The sequence below is a fragment of the Archocentrus centrarchus genome, chromosome 7, assembly GCF_007364275.1.
Source record: "Archocentrus centrarchus isolate MPI-CPG fArcCen1 chromosome 7, fArcCen1, whole genome shotgun sequence".
NCBI classification, from domain to species: Eukaryota; Metazoa; Chordata; class Actinopteri; order Cichliformes; family Cichlidae; genus Archocentrus; species Archocentrus centrarchus.
Window position 1 is genome coordinate 12,543,357 of NC_044352.1, and position 20,702 is coordinate 12,564,058.

Below are 20,702 nucleotides of genomic sequence, written 5' to 3' on the forward strand. Positions count from 1 at the left end.
TGCATTAGGACTGGGTTGCAATGTTTTTTTTTAAGAATACCAAGTCAGCGTCTGCCATTTAAAAATAAATTTGAACTTTGATATGTATTTATGAGAATATGATGAACATGTTTCTTTTTTTGAAATGGTAAAGAATCCCTCTAAAAATTCCCCGATCCTGGATTCACCTCTAGATCGACTTCACATGTGAAGAAGTCCTTCTAAATTCGGACAAGACCCACCTCTGGTAAAATTTAATGCAAATTTTAAAAATGCAAATTTTTTCTAAATGCAAACATTTAGAAAAATCAGAGTAAACATACCAGTTAAATAACCTCCTTGATGGTGGTGGTGATAAAATTATAGTATCACCATATTTTTTTATAAAGTTTCATAACAGTTGGGACAGAGATGCTACCTTTTCTACAGTTATGAATAGAGATTGTACTCCATAAAGTAGAGTGTAAAAAGATACAAAACACCTCATCTTTTATCAATCATTACCAATAAAGAAAAACATATAAGAAGTTTAGTGAAATAGAAGTCATAAATATGGCATCAGCAAATTCTTGTTTACTTCCCCCCAAATCATATGAATTCATTTTAGTTTTATTTTATATTGTCTGCTCTGTGCTCCACAGTTTGAAAGCCAGTGGTCTAATAAAAAAAACACATTAGTGCTACACAATAAATCTGAAGCAGCAGCTTAGTTTAGCACAAAAAGCCAAAAACTGGAGAAGAAGGCAGGCTTTTTGTGCTCAAATGTAGCCTAAATAAGACTAAACAAACAAGATATAATGTGATGTTTAGAGGGTCTAGTGTATGTGAGTGGCTGGCCAAGATTAATAATTTTTCATTGGAAGAAAGTGAAGAAACATATTTTGTAAAATTTATTGCCTACATACCTTCAACACAACTCCAGTTCATCAGTGTAAAGCAGCACAGTGACATAACGAAATGTCAGTGACTCATCTATGATTTCTTATGCTGCTGATGGTGCTCGTGGAACAAATGCAGTCCACCAGGACTCAGATTTGACCACTGTCAGGAAGATAGCACGTCTCATTTAGAAATATTTGCTTTATTTTTGCATATCTGTTTAAGATGTGATGTATGGCTTGTTTTATGTCTATTAAAATGGTGCCGCGGCACCAGGAAACTGCAGTATCACGACTAAAGAATCTGTCTGTATTCTGCATTCAAGGAAAAAAAACAAAACAAAAACAAACAACTCTGACCTGTACAAGAAGCTAGAAAAGAAGCTCAGACCTGACACCAGCATATACTGCATTGCATTATACTGTATGTCTCTCACTCACTGAAACTCACAGAGACCAAATATGCACATACGCACACTTCTGGACACCCACATCCAAATACATTTATCTGATCTGCATGGACAACTAAGCAACTGAATAAAGACCAATTCTAAAGATGATCTTGATGCAAAAGTCAAGAAAGCCTAGAAAGCAGCTACAGGAACTTCATGTGATGGCTAATATGTTTGAAGTCTTAACAAAGTTGATTTCAGAGCAACAATCTAGTAGTAGCAATACACAAAAATATTATACCAGTGTTGTCTACCTTAGTAACGTTCCTCCTCTGTCATTGTTATTGCATATTCTGTGATAATCGCTATGTAACAAATGGCCCGCGGTGGATAAAAGGAGCAAAAGAGAGTACAATAAACATTTTTGCTTGTTTCACATGAGAGACTAATAAAAATGACAAATTGAACTAAGTACAGAGACAGATCTCTAAGGCCATAGACAGAAAGTTAACCTTGAAGAGGAGGTAATTGGAGCTGTGTTTCTGAAGGAGGAACTGACTCCCAGCTTGGCTAGAGCCCAGCATTCAGCTCAGTACCTTTGGAGAAACTGCAGCCACAGCATCATGTCAAACATATTTTCTTGGTGTCTACCCGACGGTCACACTGCCTCCAAACTCAGCGGTAAAAGAAACATCCATAAGATTACCAGTCGTCTAATTTCAGTCTCTGACTGCTGCCACTGATGAAAAACATTCAGAGTGTATGCTGATGACAATAGTAATAGAACATTTTCTTTAACTATTACAACAGTAATAAAAAAACAAACAAAAAAAAAACAGGAACTAGAGTGCTCTTGAAAAGCCCTTTTGATTATATCACACCCTCTTCCACTTCCAGTCTCATCCTGATGATGTCACAGGTCAACAGTCACGCTGTTTTGACTCATCAGGTCAGCAGCTGCAGCCCTGCTCAGTCGCTCACTGCATGCGATCCGGCTGGTGCAGAGGGTAGTGGAGGAAGGCCTGCGGTGCGGCAGACACAGCAGTGAGTGCAGCTAGAGGAGGATGGATGGCAGACGGAGGGGTCGGCGATGCTGTTATGGCGGGTGCTGGCGTGCTGGGGGAGAAGCTGTAGCTGAGGTAGCCAGCAGAGGGTGACGGTGATGGGGTGTAGGGGTACTGCTCCAGTCCTGTGGAGGCATAGGGAGTGTAGGCGGAGCTGTAGTCCAGGTAAGGGGAGTTGAGCGCTGCTGCTGTGGGGCTGAGGTGAGAATGCAGCAGCAGGCTGGGCTGGAGGAATGTCTGGGGGTAGACATACTGCTGAGCAAGCCTGGAGAGACACAGAAACAAATTTCAGTTAGCAATTTCTATTAAGCAAATTCATTGTCTAGTTTATAAAACAGTGATTAATTGACTAATTATTGTTGCTCTATAACAAAGCAGATCACAGCTTAGGTTTGCAAAATTAAACCTGAACAAATCACAAATGCCCTTTGGACATATGAGACCAAATTGGAGATGTTTGGTCATATTTCGCAGCATCACGTTTGGTGAAAACCAAACACAGAGTATGAGCACAAACACCCCATATCAACTGTCAAAACATGTAGCTTTGCTCTTGGCTTTAAGTCTTATTTATTCTATATTTTTTAAGATGTCTATTCCATGAATTGCACATGATTTTAACAGAGATCCACTATATAATTTAAACGAAAACTGTATAATTTCTTGGCCTTTGCTGTAATTTTTCTATGGGTTTTGCATAAATGGAAACAAAAAGAATAGGGAAAAATAACAACAAACCCCCCACATAGGTCAGTATATGTTATGTATGGAATGAATGGTTTAGAAAGAGATGAAACTAAATTTCCTCTTGAGGCTTACAAAGTGCTGTAAAAATTACACACAGAGACCTGACAACATCCATATCTGTCTGAATAACCACTGGCAATGTCAGAAAAATGTGTGTGTGCAGAGCTGCCACTCTGTATATCTCTGAGAGTTCTGATTTAAACAGCGACGATAATATGAGATGCTCTACGATCACAGTTTCTTTAGTGACTGCTCCTTTTCTGTGTACCCCAAATACTGAGTCCTACAAAAGCATTCTCCTCCTCCTTTAAGACCAATTATCAGTTCTGCTCCCTTAAAATAGATCTCCTCCCTTGTGTTTAAGTTTAATTAGCACACTGCCTGAAAAAGGTTAAAAAAAAAAAGACGCTTTGATCCAAATTAAACATTTAGGTAAGAAACACTAAAGTGTAATAAACGGATCTTATCACGATCATCTTATGGTTCTGAAGTGAAAAATCTGTTTTGTTTCCAAAACGTGATTTCTGGATTTGACACCTGTACACACACACACACACACACACACACACACACACACACACACACACACACACACACACACACACACACACACACACACACACACACACACACGCTGCCACAACAGATGCATTGTGTGAGATTGTCAGTACTTGGAGCCACAACAATAATGAGAGGGAAAAAATGCACTCCACTGTCCTCTTGTATTCAATCATGCCCTTGCCTGAGGCTGCCCACTTAACCTGAACATCCTCAGTTACATCTGGCAAAAGCAACAGCAATCATATCAAAGGAACTAGGTTATGCTACGCTGCTTAAGTAAAAACAACAGAACATGACAGTGTTTAACACTACAGCCCGCAGTCAAAGCCATTAACCTGACAGTAACCTTGTCACTGAGTCTGAGCAGGTGATTGGAGCAGTGAGAGGCGGCCTGCTGCTGCTACTGCTTACCCCTAAACACAGAGAGCAGGGCTCAGGTGTGATTACACAACAAACACTGAGCCCAGGCATGTACACAGCCACTGTGCTGTATACACAACACACAGACACAGACCAGAATGTGCAGGATAGCTGCCAGTATAAATACAATGCCTATATATTCATTTTAAATTTGTTCAATAAAAACAGAACTCTTCTTTTTAACTTATTTAAACTTACTGTGTCCTCTGATTTGTCAGAGCCACAAAAATGCAGAATATTTTCTTACCAAGTGTGCTTAATTTGGTTACAAGTATAAACTACAAAAGTGAGACTCATTTACTCAGTTGCTTCTTTAAGGCTCCTTAAAAACCATTCATTTTAAAGGTTCTTCTATAATATTAAACACTCATTACTAAATTAGAAACAAAAATGAAGTTATTATTTATTAACCATCATGAAATTTTGATTTAAATCTTAGAAAAATTCTGATTTGTTAACTTTTGCAAACTTTAATCAATGAAAAGAAGGAAGGGCCAAAAACGTCTAACGTTCTGGCTCAGAAAGCACGACAAAGATAATATCGATAACATATAAAGTCAAAATGAAGCTGGAGCTACTAACGTCCTGCCTCCTCGACCCCACTCGTATCTCCCAGAGCAGAAGTGCAGTGTCATTCCCACGGCTGTATGCCGCTGCCTGCACCGGCCTGACTGATCCAATGTGACAGTGGCATCGTACAAGTGGGAGCTGCGCCTCGCCTCTCTCCTCCCCATGCCTGACATCATTGCATCACTGTCAATATGATATATATATATATATATATATATATATATATATATATATATATATATATATATATAAACACACACACACACACACACACACAGGGTATGTAGACAGGCATGCAAACTCTAAATTGCAGCATACACATTGAATCACACAGTCGAATTCACCACATCCCGAAGAAGCAAACGTGCAGGAAACAAACATAATACGTGCACACACTTAACAGGTTGTGTGTAGTTAGTTAAGCAGCTTAGAAGAGTGTGTGTGTGTGTGTGTGTGTGTGTGTGTGGTGAGTGGGGGTTCAAGCATGGCAGGACTAATTGGCACAGCTGCATGGGTGTGCACTTACTAACAGACCCATGAGAGCAGAATAACCTCCACCGACTCCGCTCTCCCTCCCCTCTCTGGGTTCACTCCCTCACAACCATCTTCATCAGCTACACTGCCCCTCGCTGTCCTTTCTCAAAACCAGGCAGCGGGATGAAAGAGAGAGGATGTACCGATTAAAGAGAATAAAAACCAAAACATCCCTAAAGGTTTTCTTTTGTTGAGGTTCAAGGTCGGGACTCCTTAGACGAGGAGTGAGACATGCTGAGAGGTGAAAGATCAGCCATCATATCCCTCACGCCTTAGGACAGCCTTGCTTTTAATAGTACAGATGAGAGATGTGAGGAGGGTGAGTCAGTGAAAGAGACAAACACACACTCATGGAGATGCACACGCATGACCCTCCGTCCTCTGTCAATAAACACACACACACACACACACACACACACACACACACACACACACACACGGCTTGAGGGAGGGTGAGTGATAGAAAGGCCAACATCAGCGCTGGACACTCAGCTCACATGTCAGCAGGCAAGAAAGACATTTAAATCTGATTCATTCAAATAAGGTTGATACCAAGAAGAAAATGCCAAATAGCTGATACGTCTACTGACTTTAACATATCTCATGCTTGAATTTTAAGCCTGCATATGTCAGTGTAATAAAATCTATCTCATTTCCATCTCACATTCACTTGTTGCACATTAAACAAATATTTAAAATATCCTATTCTGGACCTGGGTTTATCTACTTTAACTGCTCACTTTTTTCAGGTAAAAATCCTTCATTTGAATCTATTTGCCAACTTTCTAATGACATAAAAGATAATCATCAAGAAAATAAGGTGCTTTCAGGTCAACACTTGCATTTGATTTCAAAGGATGTTACATCATCTTTTTTTTTTTGCCTTCAAATTACATCCTTCTTTCAAAGGAAATCAAATTCATCCATAAAGCAAAGAAAATGTTCAGAACTGTCAAAATGACATTTAAACTTTACTTCAAACAGACATCCAATGTATTCTTGACATTTTTCACATTAATAAGTCTCCATTTGTGAGGTTTGTAAAGCTGATATAGCTTCACTTGTTCAAATTAATTAACAAGTGCACTGCACCGTTACCACATATTTTAATCATCTATTTAACTGCAAGTACATATATCCAAGTACACATGTATATATGTATAAGTAAAAGTTATACATATATACATGTATATATGTATAACTTTTACTTACTTAATAAATAAATGATGACTTTATGCTCAGTTAATGCATTTTGCTGATTCTCTGTGTAACATTTAGAAAACTTGCTATGAATGTAACTGCTGCCTGTTCAGTGATTTGCAGTCTCCATACTTGTTGGCTCAGGCCAGCACACATAGATGTTTGCATGTAGGTGATAAAAGCGAGTATTGTGGGTGTTTGCAAAAACAGGAGCATAAACTGAAAGTGATTGACAGGTATCATGTTGATAAATGAGGGAACTGAGAGTATAGACCATTCATGGCTGCTTGCTAATGTTGAAACACAGATAAAACAAACTGTGGAGACACACTTTATTAGGTACACCTTGCTAATACTGGGTTAGACTCCCTTTTGCCTTCAAAACTACCTTAATTCTTCATGGCACAGATACAACAAGGTGCTGGAAACTTTCCTCACAGATTTTGGTCCATATTGATGTGATAGCATCACACAGCTGCTGCAGATTTTTCAGCTGCACGTGCTTGATGTGAATCTCCTGTTCCACTGCTTCCCAAAGGGGCTCTGTTGCATTGAGATCTGGTGTCCGTGGAAGCCATTTGAGTACAAGGTGGTCATAAAGGGCTGGTCAGCACCAATACTCAGGTAGGTTGTGGCATTTAAACAATGTTCAACTGGTACTAAGAGGCCCAAAGTGTGCCAAGAAAATATCCCCCACACTATTACACCACCAGCACTTGCCTGAACCATTGACACAAGGCAGGGTGGATCCATGCTTTCATGTTGTTTATACCAAATTCTGACCCTGCTGTCAAATAACAATGTTGAAAGTCACTTAAATCATCTTTCTTCCCATTCAGATGCTTGGTTTGAACATGAGCCACTTGTCTTGACCATGTCTATGTGTGTAAATGCACTGAGTTGCTGCCATGTGATTTGCTGATTAGATATTTGCTTAAATGAGCAGTTAAACAGGTATACCTAATGAAGAGGACTGTAAGTATATTTTATTTTAAATTGCTGTTCGAAGCAGCTGGAGCTGTAAAATGCGTCACAAACATAAAGGGGAAAAAAACTTCACTGAGATCAGTGTTTTCTGTTTTTCTGCTGTTTCTGTTCTGATTAATGTTTAAGCTAAAAATCCTTTTCCTTCATTTCCTAGATTAACCTTTTTGGTCAATGCAACACCCATTACAGTTTTCTTACAGCTACTCTAAAGTCTTCAAAACAGCTTGTTTTAAGTTGTTTGTGCATTGAGATTACCATTACATAAACTAGAGAAAAGCAGCAAATCCTCACAGCTAAGTGGAAGTGATTCATGATGAATCAATATCAGTAGATGGCTAATCAATGAATTGTCTGATGGTGGCAGCTGCAGCTCTGAGCAGTCATAGGATTACTTTACATCGTGCAAACAAGAAACATGCCTTTTTCTTGTCACATTTCTGGCAGCTTGACAGGTCTTTGCTGTAAGGCGCCTGCAGGAACATGATAGACACAGAAGTGTTGATTTAGCCTGAAATGCAAAGTCACTGCTCATTAAAAACTGGCCTCAATCTATATTTTATGCACTTTATTTGTCAGCATCCATGGCACCAGTGGGAGTCGTAAGAAGGGAAGCTGACTTTAGTGTTTAAATGCACATCAGAAATTTAAAAAAAAACAAACAGAAAAAACAAAACCCGACGCTGAAGAAGTGGAAAAAGATGCAATCACAGATCAAAATATGTCATCTTTTAACAGACGACTGTGCTCTGTGCGCTCTGAAAAGCTTCCAACATGATCTCTTTACATTTTTTGTTGAATGAGGCTTTTCATCCAACAGAAGTGTCGCTCCTAATTGGGTCCCTGGGTAAGAAAAATATCCACCTGAGGGTTTACCGTCTACCTAAACCTGCCCGTCAGAGAAAGAGTGATGACTGCAGACTGAGAGGAAAGAGAAAGGATTATTTAAAGGGGGAGAAAGACAGGCAAGGAGGTAAGAGATGAAGAATGGGGGGGGGGGGGGGGGGGGGTTTGAGAAAGAGAGAAGAGTTACGGATGTGAACGTATTGAACAAGTCGACACGTCGGCGCCCGCTGAGGCCGTTCATTGATTTCCTGATATTTTGTTGAGGAGCGTTTTATAATAAATAAATGCACATCACACAAAGCTTCACTGAACCCAGCCACAACTTCACCCACCCACAGGTGTGCTGCAAGTCTATGGCCCCCCCCCTCCTCCCATCCTCCACCGCTCTGTTCCACTGCTTCAACAGGAAGCTCCCCCCCCCCCGCCTCCACCTTAAACAGGCTCACCGCACATCCATCTCCTTCCCCTCCTTTATTTTCACTTAAAAAAAATTAAACAGCAGAATGGGCGGGGGGGGAGAAGAAAAAAAAAAGAATCTCATTTCTGCCAAGCAACCACATCGACGTTGCAGCAGCTTCTGGGTGCTGAAGGCAGACAGCAGGCAGCCATGGGCGACAGATGCCTCCCTCCTCCCTCATATGAGAACATGCCTCCCCCACCCCCTCCACTCCAACTCAGCTGTACCTCAAAGCCACATTTGGCATCAGCCCGTCCTCTGTCCTCTTAAAACTTAAAGCAAATATGCCAAAGCAGCAGACACAGAACTGCGCTTTGTTTGAGTTTATCTTTGATATTTGCTGTTTACTGTGTGAGTTTGTGTGAGCAGACAAAGGAAAAAAGCCCACTGGGAGCCCCACAGCGATGATGGTGAAGTGGGAATAGGGGCAGCAAAAGGCACGAGGATATATTTAGACAGATCTTATGTTTAATAGTTTGATGTTTGTAAAAAAAAAAAACATGTTTATTTGCTTTTCTCGCTCTGAGTTAGATGAGAAGACTCCCATATCTGTCGCTTAGATATGAAATGATGGTCAGCAGCTGGTTAGCTTTACAGACACACCGAGAAGAGGGGGAAACCATCTGAGCTAAACTACAAGCCTGTTTTTGCTTCATATTTACCTGACAGGCATGAGAAAATATGCATTCAAAGTTTATATACAGTATAACTATGAGAATATTATGCCTTTCTTTCTAAAGTGCTTAAAAGAACACGCATCATTTCTTTTCACTGAAGCCTCCTTGTCTCACTGATTCCATTTTTGATGAATAGGTAATAATAATTGAACACATTTTTTTGTTAAAATTCTAATGAAAGCTCAGTATGAAAAAAAAAAACACATCTTATGAAATTTGTGGTATCAATCCATATAGCAGGGATCAGCCTGATATGTCTTCAACAATGATAAAATTACAGGTTTCAGATGTTTTTTTTTTAATCAGAATTATAACTAAAGTACTTACACTCTTTACTAGGTAACACCTTTTGCCTTCAGAACTGCCTTAATTATCTGTGGCATAGATTCATCAAATTGCTGGTAACCTTCCTCAGAGATTCTGGTCCATATTGACATAATAGCATCACACAGTTGCTGCAGTTTTGTTGGTTGCACATCCATGATGCAAATCTTAGAGCATGGAGTGTTTATTTGTGATACTGCTGCCTTCCTGTCAGCTCAAAGCAGTCTGGCCATTCTCCTCTGACCTCTTTAACCAACAAGACATTTTCACCCAGAGAACTGCTGCTCACTGGATATTTTCTCTTTTTTGGACTATTCTCTATAAACCCCAGACATGGTTGTGTGGAACAATCTCAGTAGATCATCAGTTTCTGAAATACTCAGACCAGCCCATCTTTTACCAACAACCACGCTACATTCAAAATCACCTTTCTTTCTCATTCATAAGCTCTGTTTGAACTTCAGGAGGTTGTCTATACCATATCTACATGCCTAAATGCACCGAGTTGCTGTGATTGGTTAATTAGATTTTTGTCTTAACAACTAGTTGAACGGGTGTAACTAACATATATGAACAAACACATATAGAAATGTGCTTGTCCACAAAAATGCAGAATAAAAAAAGAAACTGTAAAAAAAAAGTCATATCTTACAGACACACACAAGTTCCCAATCAGTTCAATAATTAAATATGACAATCATGAATTAGGGAAAATGTGTTTCAGATGGATAATCAGAGAGAAAAGACACCTTGAGTTAAACTGAAGAATGATGAACGCCCAGCTATCTTATGATTAAAGGCTGGAAAAGCTGCTGTTCTTTCTCAACAGCATGACCCTGGTTAAACCTTGGACTATTTCTTTTAGTTGATCCTAAAATAAAAGTCCTTCATGCTGCCAAGAAATGTTTGAAACTGACTGCAGTCATACTGATCATGTCACAGACACATCGAGCCTCGGAGCAGAGAGATCTGAGCTGGGACAGATGTGCCCTTTGCACGTAAGAAAGTGAAAAATCTAGACATTACACAGGCTGTAAGGTTTATTTATCCCTAGTTTAAACATATAATTTGTGTCAAATCTGCACTGCAGATTAAATAAATTCTCTCACATTTGTTTAAAGAGTCAATATTAGCTCAAGTCTCCTTCTGTCGGCTTGTTTCAGTGTGGTGTGGTACAGAACAGTAGCATTCATCAGAATGCCCTCAAATAGCAGATTTGATTTGTTCTCTGCTCGAGAGAGACAAAAAAAAAATCAATGTTAGCAATGATAGTAGTAATTCAAAATAGACAGTTTCCTGTTGAGAACAACCAAGTCAGCCAGTAACTTGCAGCTGTGCTGCACCGAGATCTCCTGAGGTTAACGCTGTGGCAGACGCTGGTATCGCTTCTTCTTCTTTTGCAACAGATTTTCCCTAAAAACATCCCTGAACAATGAAACTCGACTTTGTTTACAAGACACATTACTAACTGATGGTAAGATGGCTTCAAAGTACGTGGTGTTGGAAAAGAAAAACAGGGGGTAGTGCTAAAACTGATCTATTTGTTTCACTTTTTTTCAGCACGGACATGCACAAAGTCGTTGCACTCAAAGAGATTTTTAAAAACGGGTGGTTGAAACCAAAGCTACACAGGCTGAGATATCCTAAACCTAACTAACAATATTAGTCAGAAATTAGTCATTTATGTCAGCTATGTGACAAAAACTTGGCTAGTTTCAGTTTCTTGAATGCGGCAATTTGCTTTTGTTTTCTGTATCACGTCTTATATAGTGATTTGTGTTTTGGACAAAAGTGTGTTTTGGTCAAAATATCAAAATAATACTCAGATTTTCCACCACATGGTGGTGGAGGTATGATTCACACAATGCTTCTTATGTCCTGATGTGTATGACAAACAGAGGGTTTGCTTCTCTCTCTCTTTTTTTTTTTTTTTTTTGCCATGACTGTACCTATTATTGTATTTTACACTGCAGCATTTACGAGATATAACAAACAGATATAAAAAATATACCTTGATAAATAGTGAGGTTTAGAATTGCTTGGTGGTGGATTTGGTTAAAAGACAAACATGGTTTTTGTTCCCAATCTCTGTGTTAAGCTAAACTATATGACTCTTAGCTTTTGCTACATATTTATCTGCAAAAAATAAAGAAAAATAAGAGCTTTCTAAGTTTTATGGCTCATAAAAAAAATAACAGTCTAAATGAATCCTAAGTTGCTGTGCCGTTCTTTATAGGGCTGCAACTAACAAATGACATTCCTCATGATTTTATCAATTTTACTGAATTGCTTTATCCATAAAATGTGAAAACTGAAAAATCTAATAGTCTCCCAGATTCAAGGTGACATACTGAAATAAAGAGATTTTACAAGCCAAAAGCCCAATCCTCAAGATAATCAGTTTATAATGACAGAAAACACAAGAGCGCTCCTGCTTCAGCTCATATCTGTCAGTTATTTTCTTCTCAAAAGTCCCAATAGCTTCTCAGCAATTCAAACAGCTGCCTTCAAAACACACACACACACATTACACTGCTTAAATCTGCAGGTGTTTCAGCCCTAACAATCAAAGTGCCACCTCTTGTTTATGCTTGCCCTTTGGGTGTGCCAGGTGATGTTTTCTGCTGTTTTGCTTCAGTCTGAGGTGTCAAACTGTGACTCTTCCTGCAAGCAGAGATTAACAAAAGACTCCCTCTGCGTCAAATGTCCGCCTGCACTCTGGGAGACTTTCTATCAACCCCTCATCACTCATTCATAGACTCATCTGGGTCAGCCTCAATTCCCTCATCACTCATTCAGAAATTGAGGACTGCAATATTAATAGCACTCAGAACAGTTGAGGTTTTTAATGGACTTTTCTGTAGCCGCAGGATTGGAACTTGTCAGCCTTCAGAAAATCAGAGCAAGGAGATCATTTCCAAAACACTACATCCTGTAAATTCCTTAAAATACCTCTAAAATATAGAAGATCCCGTCATTAAAACTTCATATTTTTGACAGCCAAAGACCAAAAATAGCAGCTTTTTGATTCTGAAATAAAACTCAAAAAATCAACAGCACACCCAGATACACAAAAATAAATAAATAAATCAAGGAGACAGCCGTGACGATTGGTAACATCCTCTCCTGAGATCATTTCAGCACTGGCAAAAGACCGAATATCTGAGTCAAGCTTAAGTAGGTGTTATCAGAAGAGTCATCCATCCAGTCATCAACAACAACACATCAGCTGGGTTCGACCTCTAGTGTCTCTCTCTACTCTCTGCAACAGTCCATGATATGAGTCATCCTCCTTGTTTTACTCAGGAACTGAGTTGTTAAGATTTCCTTTTGTGTTCACTCTGAAACTCAGGGACAGTGAATGAGAACAGTCGTCACCCATGAATTATAATTTTCCCAGAAAGGTTAGAGTCTTCCTAAGAAACCACCAGCACATCCATAATACCTCTGTCTCCATTCAGTTCTTCACTGAATTTGCAGAAAATCTTTTAGTGCAAGAAATAACACTTCTGAATAAGGGCAGGGCTAAAAAGCTTCAGATCATTAGAGCTAATTTTCTAATGTAAGCATCACTACGATAAACCTAGATCTCAAATCAGGTACTTTCGTTAGCAAATTTCCACTATTACGCTTCGGCCCGTCTACCTGCTCCGAGCGTCTGTGGTCAAATGGGGGCACTGTCAAAAATTTGTGGTACAACTGGTTTGAAGGCTACTCTTGCTCAATGGAAAAGAGCAAAGTTATAACATGCAAAGAGTTGAGGTAAAACTGAGCATTGAAAACAATGAAGACTATCCACTGCAGCAGCTGTGTGTACTTTTATGCTTTATATATATATATATTTTTTAATCTTCTTTTTGCACTTCTTGCATTCCTGGTGAACTCCATGTCACTCCCTGTCCTGTTCCAGCCCACTTGTCAACCAACCAGCATTTGGCCAAAGCACAGCATCATCCAAGCCATGCAACGTGGCTGAAAACCCTTCTTTGTAGGTAAATGTTTACAGACACGACTGCAGTAGCACAAATTAAGCGTTACTTGCAGTGTGTTAATTTTGAGAGGGCAATCATGTCTTACAGCAAACATGGCAAGTCGTGCAATGATGTTTGATTGAGGTTGTCACACTAGCTGCTGCATATTGTGAACATCTACAACTTGTCGTGCCTCGTAAGATGTGCCCCAGCGTACCATCAACGATAATTCCAATATAAATTCTTACATGACAAAAAAGTGTCTGCGTTTAGAATCCCTAAGACGCACAACAACGAGACAAACCCAGACATGTCTGAGAGTGAGACCAGTGTGTCAGCCTCTGATGACAATTAAGTGCCTAAAAAGGGAGCTACTTGAACAACCTCCAACAAACTACAATACTTTGCAAAATATGCAAGAAAACTGTTGCCACTAAAGGTGGAAGCAACAAACGTCTTCCACCACTTGAGTACAACCAGTTTATGAAGGCACACAGTGAGGACATGCTAGCAGTTGGTGATGTGTGACCCAAAAGTAAACAAATGACTAAAATTAGCATGGCACTAGCTCACTAGCTGCACTCCATATAACAGGAAAGGCAAATGGTGAATGGAAATTACTGATGTGGTTAAATGGTGAGAAAGCTGGGCTTTAAGCAGCTGGTTACAAAGCTCAACCAAGATGCAACATACGAGGTAGAAAACATTTTATGGTTAAAATTTTATTATGTGACAGTATCGTGCAGGCTCCTGAAGGATAAGGTTAAATCATTTTAGTTATTGTTATTGTTAAGTGTTAAGCAGTCATATCTTTCAGGGAAAATGCCACCTAGAGTGTTGTTCAGTATTATCACAAATTTCCTTGAAATATCAAGCAAAATACTAAATTCTTCTACAGTGCTAATGAAAATAGACACCAAACAAAAACAACAACACATATTAAATCTATCCGCCATCATTATCTAGCTGGCATCGGCATTGTTATCTGTGGTGACGACATATCCTCCTTCTGCTGACTAAATATTATTTGTAGGAGCCTCCCTTTCTGCTACATTAAGGGTCAAAAGCATACAACATAACCAAGAATAACCTTTTTTAACTGTCATGTGTACACCATCCATAAACACCGCTAACAGTAGTAGACAAAGTAAGCATGTTAGCACCTGCATGTCTGTCGACTCTTGTTTTTCCTGTTTCCTGCCATAGTATCCATCTTGCAGCCTATTGGAATCATGTTCACACAGGGATTTTAAGGGTGTTAACACCACCACTTTCTATTACACAACTGTGTGCTGACTCATAAGTGGCACTATGGTGATGCAACAACCTCTATGTGCACAAATGTGAGAAAGTGTGTGAGGAAGGGGGGGAGGAAAGAAGGGATGGAGGGAAGTTTGACTAAATAGCTTGTTGCCTCAGTGAAGCCCAACTCATGCATGAGTGAAATTCAGAACTGAGCTTCTCATGGATTTAATGGACCAGAAAGAGAGAGGGAGACAACAGAAGACATCAAAATCCAGTGTACCAATATAGAAACAGGCACAGGGTTGAATATATTCTTGAGGCGCTGCAGAGTGGTAGCGTCTACCAAGACCCAAGTGCAGAAAGCCAGCGAGTGCTCACAAATGTCAAGGACGGAGGAGTGAAATGTATTGTGTTGAGGAGGAGGAGGCAGGTAAGAGAGAAAGAGTTGGAAGCGGTGGTATTGATTCTTCCCTGTCTTACCCATACTGCCTCTGAGCCCACGTAGGATGGACTTGCTGAACTCCAACAGAAAGACCTGCAGACAAAGACAAAGACAGAAGCAGCGGTAAGGAGGGATATTTTAGCTGCTGGCTATGCAGACAACAGAAGAGACGGGCTGACAAGGACAGAGCAGCTCTCTCCCTCTCTGTCTCTGTTTGTTTTTCTCTCAGATGTTAGCATGTATATGGGAGTATCACAGACTGACTGTTATTCCCCCAGCATACACACTCACACAAATAATGATGCACTCTATTGCTCACAAACATCTGTGACCTCGCTGCCTCCAGACTTCACTGGGAATCAGCTGAGGCTGAGTAAGAAAGGAGAAACTTATCCTCCTCCTCTCTGCCCCTCCTCTGACTTTATCTTTACATTCCTGCAGCTATTCATTCCTTCCCATTCCTCCTTTTACTGTACTGGCATGACTTCATCGTTCCCTTCTCTTTTGTTCAAACTTAGATCTAAATGCACATTTTCTTTTTTTCACCAGGACAAAGAGGAGACAGGCACGCTGTTATTTGTTGCTCTTAACAGTCCCATCCCCTTCTTGCTCTTCGCCTTCTCCCGCTCTCCTATTCTCTCGCTACTCTCGCACACAATAACAAAATACCAAGCACTGCCATCTCCCATCAGCTGCATGCTTGGGGAGTTGCATCGCATCCCTTGCCCAGAAATAAGGACACACAGTCAGTTGTTGTTGGCACCACTGTTTGTCAATCACACCTACACTCCATGGCATTTCAGCCAGCACTCTTTAAATGAAGCAGCGAGGGAGCGCTGCTGTCAAGGTCTGGTGTGCACCCAGATGATGAAGGGGAAGCACAAAACATGTGCGGTGGTGGTTATCTCTGCAAAAGCCTGGCGGCAGAAAAGATGTGCATAAACTCAGGCACACAAGAAGCGAATGTATGGTGGGAAAAAGCAGCTGGCTGGGTGCTGAGCATGCCAGTGGTTGCCCATGATTTATCCAACTGACCTCAAATTTAAGCATATATTATATTTTTTGAGCTGTCCTTCAGACAGCTCTAAGTTAACATCCCTTTCAGTAAAATCTAAATATGTAGAGACCTGAAACCTGTTAGAGATCATTTGGTCTTTCAAGAACATAAGAACGCCTTAGGCTGGTAAGGAGTACATTTACTGTAAATGAGTCTGATCCTATTCAGAATGTGGTGTTTGCACAGCACACAATAAGTCTTCATGTTTCTGTATACATGATTCCAACAGTATCCGGATCTTTGATTGTCTACCTGCAGCTTTTTACATTTCAGCCATCTTAACAATCTGCTGGATTCAGCTTCCCAGCAAAGGAATCTAAAAGACACAGTTTATGAGTTATATTATGGAGTTTCCCTTATGTTTTCATATTACATTTGTATTTTAATGTAGTTATTAACTACAACCAGGTGACAGAATGGGGTAAAACCACAGTAGCCCAATCTGCCAACACCTAACTGGGACACTTGATCATAACCAGGGTCTTCATGCAAATCAGTGCTGCAAGCAGACAATTTCTGTAGGTGTTATGTGATGTTCAATATTAACCTTCATAATGTATCATATTCACATTATTCTTCCAATGCCGTCCATGTTCTTTAATCTCCACAGAACATACAGAAGGAACGGTGGCTTGTGAATGAATTTATTCAGCTGGCACCTGGCACCCAAGCCTCAAGTGCCAGCTGCTTGTCTTCAGCTGGCACTCGAGGCTTCGACTGATAAACAGTCTCTGCTTTCAAATTCATGTCCAAGAGACCAAGTATTTGTTGCAGCTTATTATACCGTAAATCTCAAACAAGTCTTTCAAGTTAAAGTCGCTGCAAGGCACTGGCTGTGTCAGTTCACTAAATTCTATCCATTTTCTTCCCCATAATCAATTCAGAGTCACAAGGTGCAGGGCAGGGTACACCCCGGAGAGTCTGTCACAGGGCCATCACAGGGAGACAGACAACATTCATGCCTCTGGCAAATCACAATTAACCTAACACGCGTGTCTTTGGACTGTGGGAGGAAGCTGGAGAACACAGAGAGAGCCCATGTAGGCACAGGGAGAACATGCAGGCCCCACCCAGCTGGTAGATTCAAACCCAGGACCTACTTGCTGTGAGGTGCCATGCTCACCAACACCACCACATTGCCCTCAATTTACTAAATTATGCTTTTAAATAAGCCTAGTGACAGTCATTGCCTCTTTTGAAAAGATCAGGGCCACCAATAAACTATTAAAAGGTTTGCACTGCCTGACCCTCATATAGCTTATGTGGCATATACTCAGTCTGCACATAGGAGACCAACTCATGGTGTACAAAATTTATGGTGCTATAAATGTTTGAAAAATAAATCTCAGACTGGATCCAAGTGGTTCAAACTGGACTTCCACAGGGCATTTTTTTTAAACATCTTACTGATCTGCTCTAAATCAGTGTGTGTGTGTGTGTGTGTGTGTGTGTGTGGGGGGGGGGGGTGTTGCAGCATGCCCCACTTAAAACGCCAAGAAAAAGTTCACGCTACGCTCTCTACAATTTTTATCAGTCATTACCAACTAGCATCAGCAAGCTCTTGTTTGTTTATTAAAAAATGCTTTAAAAAACATGTTTATTCAAATGTGTTTCACTTCACATTTTTCGCTGGTTATCCTCCCCCCACTGGTGGCTCCCATCCATCAATATGAGAACCACTGTTCCATACACTCACCAAACCACCAAAACCACTCTCTGAGAGCTCCCCTTTTTAAAACATCATATAAGATTAGATTAAAATGAAACTCAGGGCTACCTCCTGCTACTTGTTGACAGCTAAAATTCCATTATCTTTATTATTCTGCATCCAAAAAACAAAAATAAGCACTATCTGATCAGTTTTGAAGATTTACATCTCTGATAGGAACCGAAGGGGATTCGTTGAAAAAAAAAAATAGGTAGAGAATAACGATCAAACACACTCACTTGACTGTGAGCTGCGAGGTTTTGCTCCCAGGTATGCCAGGTTCACGTTGGCCTTCCTGCCGTCGATGATGGGGTTTGCATCTTTGCACGCTCGCTCTGCTGCCCCCCTGTCCACCATGGTCACCTGTTGACAGTGTCACAGCATTGCACATTAATGTCGTTCTTGCAATCTCTTAAAACTACATAACTGCATTGTGTGAAAAGCTTCTCTCTACAGTTTGGATGCCAGCATGACTGCTAAGTTGAACCAACACAGAGGGGTGATCGTGAGGAAGAGTCTGTCCTCGACTCCTTAATCTTTTTTGCAAATACAGGAGAGGACACTGACTCCATTACATGGAAGGAGAAATGAGCGTGTTTTAATGCTGCCAGTGGAGCTTCAGCTGTGTGTTAGCAGTGGTGTGGGCTGAAATGTGGGAGGCTGATTTTTTTTTTTTTTTTTTTTTTTCACCCTGGGCTGCCAAGGATGAAATACTAGAATTTACCTTGAGGGAGTGAGTTGAGGAGTGGGCAGAAAAAAGTTGGAAGGGGTGATACAAGTTAAGACACACACACACACACACACACACACACACACACACACACACACACACACACACACACACACACACACACACACACACACACACACACTCACTCAGCGTGCAGCCACACTGACAGTGCAGGACCACAGCTGTGGGCTTCACCTCCAGTAAGTGGGACAGTGAAAGTAAAACAGTTATGCTTGCTTTCATTTCACAGCATCAGACTGAGCTTTATGCAAACATAAAGCAGTGGATGGTTTGAGATCACTGTGGTTCAAGAATTAAGACCTCTAAAGGGAAGTCAAGGATGAAATGAGCACGCTGTCCTCAAAACAGGGGAGAAAATAACACATGGCTGCTTCAGCTGATCAGCTCATTGGCTATGCAGGAGGCAGAGATAATTTGAAGTTCAATACACATTAACTCACAGTCTCTCAGACAAACAACCAAACCCATCCTGGCAGAGGGGGGAAGGGCTGTTAGGGAGGAAGTCAACATGAAACTGCTGCAGCCTTATCTTGCAGAGCCAACTGACATGTCACACCTCCCAGTCCATGGACCCCCACCTCCTCACCCCACACACACACACACACACACACGACAGAAAGAGACATCTGTCCACAGCTGCAGCAGCTTATTACCAACTCAAGTGTATCTCTGTCTATGTGCCTGCACAGTGTGTCCTTGTATTGTGTCTATCCGAGCGTTCATTTGTATTTCGGGAGAATAGAGACAATTGATGACACACTTATAAGAAATAACCTGCTTCTCATGCTTCAAGCATGTGACTGCCACCACCAGACACACTGCACATGGCTGCTGCTTGAACAAAGTGGCAGTGTGTGCAGCGTGCAAGGCCGAGAAAAATAATCCTACTGGAGGGTCTGGTTGAAAAAAAAAATACAATTAACAAATTAAGATAAAGTCACTTTAAACTGATTACCGGCTGCAACAGACGTGGTCTACTGTGTTTTAAACTCCCCCCATTTAATTAGAGTGGGAGCTGCTGATAAAACCTTAATTAAACACTCGTTTTTTACTCTACTTGTGTTCAGCTCCTCTCTGATTCTAGCAGAAAAACAGATGAACTTAGGTGGACTCACAAAGCCGTATCCTCTGGATTTTCCCGTCTGTTTGTCCGTGATCACCACCGCCTCGTCGATATCCCCGAAAGTCTCGAAATATTTCCGAAGTGAAGCGTCGTTGGTGTGATAGGGAAGCCCACCGACAAAAATCTTGGTGTAAGTTGTGTCTTTTTCCATGGTGGGGTGCATTATTTCTAATGGAACCCCGACCAGCTGACCTAAAAACAGCGGTGAACTCATGCGGCTTGAAAATGAAGGGAAAAAAACGCAACACAAAGGAAAGAAAACAAGACAGTAGCGGAAAACTTTACGCTCTGTGATCACCGACAGCCTATAATAACGATAACAGCGCATCCATGGCTTGACATGCAGCCTCCGGTTGCCTCACATATACAGCTTCTGGATGTGTAGTTCTCCTGACAGGTGTCTTGGACCCTCTTGTCTCCTGTCCCTGGAATAAGACCCAGCAAAGTCTCCAGGCTTGGACGGGCGCTTACGTGCGCCCACTCTGCTTCTGGTCCAATAGACGAGCGGTGCGTCTTTTCCTATCGGCGTATCCCTCCTGCTGCTCCACCCTACCCCCTACTGCACGCACACACAGGAAACCCCCCACTTGGTCACTGAAATAATGAAACGGAACAGTCGGATAATTTGATATCTTCTGTAGTGTAGAGCAAAGGGGACCAAATGTCTCCAGGAAATACTGAGCCGCGTCCTCGCCAGAGAATGCGTTTGACTCGAAGCTTCGGTGAAAGTTGGTGTGAGAAGAACAGTGATGAGAATGGCAATGCATGTGAA

General features: G+C 40.9%; 1 protein-coding gene across 1 annotated transcript; it reads right to left on the minus strand.

Moving 5' to 3' along the window:
- Positions 1 to 856: 856 nt before the first annotated feature.
- rbm38 (RNA binding motif protein 38) lies at positions 857 to 20,466 on the minus strand. Its single transcript, XM_030734821.1, has 4 exons — positions 19,923 to 20,466; positions 18,296 to 18,419; positions 15,330 to 15,384; positions 857 to 2,578 (listed from the first exon to the last, which is right to left on the minus strand). The coding sequence occupies exons 1-4, from the start codon at positions 20,256 to 20,258 to the stop codon at positions 2,227 to 2,229; spliced, it is 867 nt and encodes a 288-aa protein (XP_030590681.1). The 5' UTR covers positions 20,259 to 20,466; the 3' UTR covers positions 857 to 2,226.
- Positions 20,467 to 20,702: the final 236 nt, after the last annotated feature.